This window comes from Cyclopterus lumpus, chromosome 15 (assembly GCF_009769545.1).
Source record: "Cyclopterus lumpus isolate fCycLum1 chromosome 15, fCycLum1.pri, whole genome shotgun sequence".
In the NCBI taxonomy this organism is placed as follows: domain Eukaryota; kingdom Metazoa; phylum Chordata; class Actinopteri; order Perciformes; family Cyclopteridae; genus Cyclopterus; species Cyclopterus lumpus.
This window is the reverse complement of record NC_046980.1, coordinates 3674200-3679199: the sequence shown is the minus strand read 5'-3', so window position 1 is coordinate 3679199 and position 5000 is coordinate 3674200. Positions and strand designations below refer to the sequence as shown.

Sequence of the window (5000 nt, the reverse complement as noted above, 5' to 3'; positions counted from 1 at the left end):
AATCTACCGACTCCCGACTTCAGGGCCCCCAGTTAACTCGTCTTCAGCGCCCGTTTGTGGCCACTTTGCAGCCGATGAGTCTAAATGCATCCGATGCGACGGCTCGGCCCGTAAAACTCTTTCAAAACGTTGCATTGTCGTACTTGCAGAATGAGATTTTTAGCTTCGGAGCGCAGTCAGCTCGGTCTCTTTCCTTCTTTCTTGTGTCTTCTCTCCCTCCCTCCCTCCCTCCCTCCCTGCGTCTGCTCTCTCCTTCCTCGCCATGTTCAGCTCCTCCACAGGCTACTAAATCCTGAGCCCTCCTCTCCTCTCCTCCTCCCCCCCTTCACTCCATCCATTCTTGCAGCTCCTCTTGCTGAACCTCTTCCAGGAGTTGCTCTGCTCTGAGCCACGGGAGGAGAGGAAGGATGAAAAAATAAACAACTACATCGGACGTAGAAGACGACTGGAGACAATAAAAAAATAGACAAAATATCCTCTTGTTTCTATCTAGGAGGAATCTTTGATTAAACATGCTGTCCAGGCATATTTACCATCTATTTAATGCACTTTATTAGCATTATCTGACCTTTTAGTCCGTTGTGACACCAACAAAGTAGAAGATGAATCACAGAATGTAAGAATACCTGCAGAAACAACCTATTTGAAACGGTTACGGTTCTGGGTTCTTATGCAAATTACCCAAATTAAGAATTCAAAATGTCATGTTTTTTTTTTTCCTTCTTCTTCTTTAAACATCAAATCTGCAGCTTTTGACAAACCCAAGCTAAATATTTCAAGACTTTTTATTGCTCAGAAAATCAGTAATTCACCAAGTGTCCCAAGGAGAGGTTTAAACACACACACACGCGCACACACACACACACACACACACACACACACAGGCCCGAGGACATTGCAGGGGGGCCAGTAAATAACCTTTTAATAATTGATTTCTCAAGTTATCTTGTGGGCCCCCTACAGTGACTTCCCAAGCGTCTGGTTATAGCGAGCGACATGTTTTCTGGGTTATATGCACACATGGAATGATGTGCGCGCACACACACACACACACACACACACACACACACACACACACACACACAGGACAGACATAACCCACATGCACAGAAAAGGCTTAAAGAAGCTGCGGGGGGGGGGGGGGGGGGGGGGGGGGTGTTCAGGCATTACTGTGTAATGTGGCCGATGTGACACGTTCACGCCTCCTGAAGGAGCAGAGGAGCACGTCTACAGTGCACGTCTACAGTGCACGTGACAGTGCACGTTACAGATGGACGGGAGGTGCTCGTACTCACTCTGTGGGAACTTCGGCGGGTTGTCGTTGACGTCCGTGAGGGTGATTTTCACCTGGGTGGTCCCCGACAGCCCCCCCATGTGACCGCCCATGTCTTTGGCCTGGATGAGGACGTCGTACTCCTGGCGGGCCTCGCGGTCCATGTTGGGCAAGGCGGTCCGAATTATGCCTGATCGGAAAGATTTTTAAACATCAATTTTTGACAATCGGAAGACTTTATTTATATATATATATTTTTTTCGACATTCCACACCTAGGCTTTTTTTTTAATGACTTTGTTATGATACTGCTAATACTATTACTTTTTTAATGTGTTTTTTTTTTTGACGTACCATCGTTTTTTCCAACATACTATACTATGTTTTTGTTAATATTTATTTAATACCATACTATACTGTGACTGAAACAAGACTTTGTGTCACATACTATATTTTGGCTTTTTTTAGTACATTTAATGTACTTTTTTCTTCTTCTTTTTTTAAATATTACAGTTAGAATTTTCCATTTCTTTTTACAACATATAATCCAAGAACTTTTTCCCTATATATATATATATATATATATATATATATATATATATATATATATATATATATATATATATATATATATCTCATGACCTTTTCAGGACTTTTTTTATAACATAATGACCCTTTTCAATACATCAAGATGACTGAAGTGATGCATTTAAAAAAAAAGATTATTTGGATATTTAAAAAAAAGTCCAACTTGATAAACAGAAGAAAGAAACTCAGTGTGAAATATAAAATATTAGATTTTTGCTCATCAGTCAAATGAATGAGAACTCGAGTCGCAGTAATCTTGGCTTTCTGTTTAATTCATCAGCGACCGTTCTCTTTCCATCTCTCTCTCTCTTTCCATCTCTCTCTCTCTCTCTTCATCTCTCTCTTTCCATCTCTCTCTCTTCATCTCTCTCTTTCCATCTCTCCCCCCCCCCCCCCCCCCCGACATGCCTCGCCGCAGTGTCTGGAGTTGAGGCTTTCTCCTGTCATATTATGCCAAGTGTGTATGTTTGCATGCATGTGTGTGTGTGTGTGTGTGTGTGTGTGTGTGTGTGTGTGTGTGTGTGTGTGTGTGTGTGTGACAGCGTGCAAAGCTGATAATCTCCAAACCAATTAGAAATGTGAGCTATGGATTTGAGCCAGTCAAATACCCAACACTGGTTTGATTAGCCAGATTTACTCTACCCAAATCTCTCTCTCTCTCCCTCAACACACTCTCTCTTTCCATGAACTCACTCTCTCTGAACCAAATGTATCTCTCCGTCGTCTCTCCGTTCTCTTTTTCTACTTCTATACAACCAGAGGAGTCGCCCCCTGGTGGTCAGTAGAGAGAATGCAGCTTTAACACATGAAGCATAGACTTCTATACAACCAGAGGAGTCGCCCCCTGGTGGTCAGTAGAGAGAATGCAGCTTTAACGCATGAAGCATAGACTTCTATACAACCAGAGGAGTCGCCCCCTGGTGGTCAGTAGAGAGAATGCAGCTTTAACGCATGAAGCATAGACTTCTATACAACCAGAGGAGTCGCCGCCTGGTGGTCAGTAAAGAGAATGCAGCTTTAACGCATGAAGCATGGACTTCTATACAACCAGAAGGTGTCACTACTTGCAGGATGTTCGTTGTGTTTGTTGTGATGTTTGCACGATGCTGCATGTGGTTGTGGTGTGAATGTCTTCATCCTCACCCGTCTGAGACTCCACGGAGAAGTACGGCTGTCCTTGCAGGATGCTGTACACCAGCCTGGCGCTGTTGCCGTAGGTGGGGTCGTCAGCATCCGACGCCGTCACCTGCATCACCGACGTACCTACGGGAACGGACATGACAGACGCGTCAGGAGGGCGGGCCCTACCTCGGCGAATCGCCCGCGTCGATTCAACCCGCCTCCGCCGGGCCGGACGAGGGGAGGGGAATGGGGAAACGCTCACCCGAGACACCGCGGCTGAACTGCTCCCGCGAGGCTGGTCTCAAACTCCTATATTTCTCTATATTTCATCATTTGGTGGAAACGTCCACTCTCCAAATTTTTTGGGTGCTTTTCATGATTTAAATAAAACATCATATTCCCTCCTTGGGGTGACGGAGTTCTACAACCCCTGGATTTGTTAAATCTCTGTTTACTGAACTTTGACACATTTTAAGCCTTTTGTTCAAAATGTGACACAACTCGTGACTAACTGATGAAGACAAATACATGTAATCAAATTTTCACTCATTCCCCGGTCTCATTCGGGCTACCTGAAGTGCACTATGGGTAAATTACCAAGAAATGAGATTTTCCCTTCGCAATCCGTTCCAGTTCTGACGTCCATGAGGGAACACATACCTAGTTAGTCAAATTACAGCTTTTCTTTCTGTTCCACTTCCCCGGTTGTGGACGATGAGGCAACCCCCCCCTTCCCCTCTGTATTCAGGGTCTTTCTTTTCGAAGTCCGGTCCATTCAGAGAAAGGATTTCTCCGTCTTACACACTGCCAGTGTGGTTCATTTCGGGTCTGCCTCGGTTGTAAGACTCTCCAAGACCACATAATATTTTTGAAAAGGAAAAATCTATCAAGATCAGAAGCTCTAAGTGAAGGAGGCTCTGAGGAGACGGGCCCAACACGGTGCTAAATATTTCCTTGCTCCTGGATGAGGCCATTATTTTTTCACCACGTACAAATTTTTTTTTAAAAAAGGCCCTTTGGGGCTCTGAATGTGTCGGCGGATGATACCATCTGTTTTTTTCTTCTTTTTCCCTTCGCTTCTCTGTCCCACTTCCTGTGGTCAGGTTTCAGCGATAATTAATAATGTATGAAAAAAAAGGCTCTTAAGCAGACAAACAAACAGACTGTGACTTCATTAAGAAACGCCACTCGATATGCGACGGAGAGCTTTTTTTTTTTTTTTTTACTCGATATTTGCAAAGGAAAACTTTTCTGCTGCTCAGTTTTACTGACATATACACTTAAAATGTAATGCAGCATTAACAAGCATTTGAAGCCAATTAAAAATCAGAAATACTGCAAGTACAGACAATGTACGCTAACAGCATGCCTAGCTAACGTGCATATATCTTCCAAGAGGCTGTTCTAGACTTTTACGACTATCGTCATTCCACAGTATTTCATATTCAAATATCCTAAACCTCCCCTTCCACCTTTTCCTCTCCGTCCTACTCACCGACATTGGACATCTCGGGCACCCTGGCGTAGTACGGCCCGTGGAGGAACTCGGGAGGGTTGTCGTTGATGTCCTGGACCTTCACGATGAACTCCGACGGAGGCTCCAGGGGCTTATTGGTGTCCCGGTTCACGGCCTGGGCCGTCAGCGTGTACTGGGCCTGCTCCTCGCGGTCCAGGGTCTTGGTGGCGTGGATGTTGCCCGTCTTGTCGTCGATGACGAAGATCGTTCCGGCGCCTTCGCCGGACAGGATGTACTTGATGTTGCCGACGCCCGAGTCGACGTCCGAGTGGAGCTGGAGTAGGGGAAAGGAGGAGGAGGAGGAGGGAGAAGAGGGTGAGATACAAGAAGTGTGTGAGACACACATAGACATGTGCAAAAGGCATGTGTGTGTGTGTGTGTGTGTGTGTGTGTGTGGCGTCGGACAACATCTGGATGTCCGATGGAGTGGAAGAGAAAGAGAGACGTCTACTTCTCAAGACGACGAATTAAAGAAGCAAACGTTAACGAGAAAAAGGAAAAA

The 5000-nt window shown here is 45.1% G+C and overlaps 1 protein-coding gene across 1 annotated transcript in view; it reads right to left on the bottom strand.

Moving 5' to 3' along the window:
- The window catches only part of cdh11 (cadherin 11, type 2, OB-cadherin (osteoblast)), a 20377-nt gene extending 15527 nt beyond the window's left edge, over positions 1–4850 (bottom strand). The window contains exons 1-3 of the mRNA XM_034552463.1: positions 4478–4850; positions 3004–3123; positions 1296–1463 (exon numbers count right to left, since the gene is read on the bottom strand). Of these exons, the coding sequence (XP_034408354.1) occupies positions 1296–1463; positions 3004–3123; positions 4478–4850 (661 nt within the window). The remainder of the gene's footprint in view (positions 1–1295; positions 1464–3003; positions 3124–4477) is intronic.
- Positions 4851–5000: the final 150 nt, after the last annotated feature.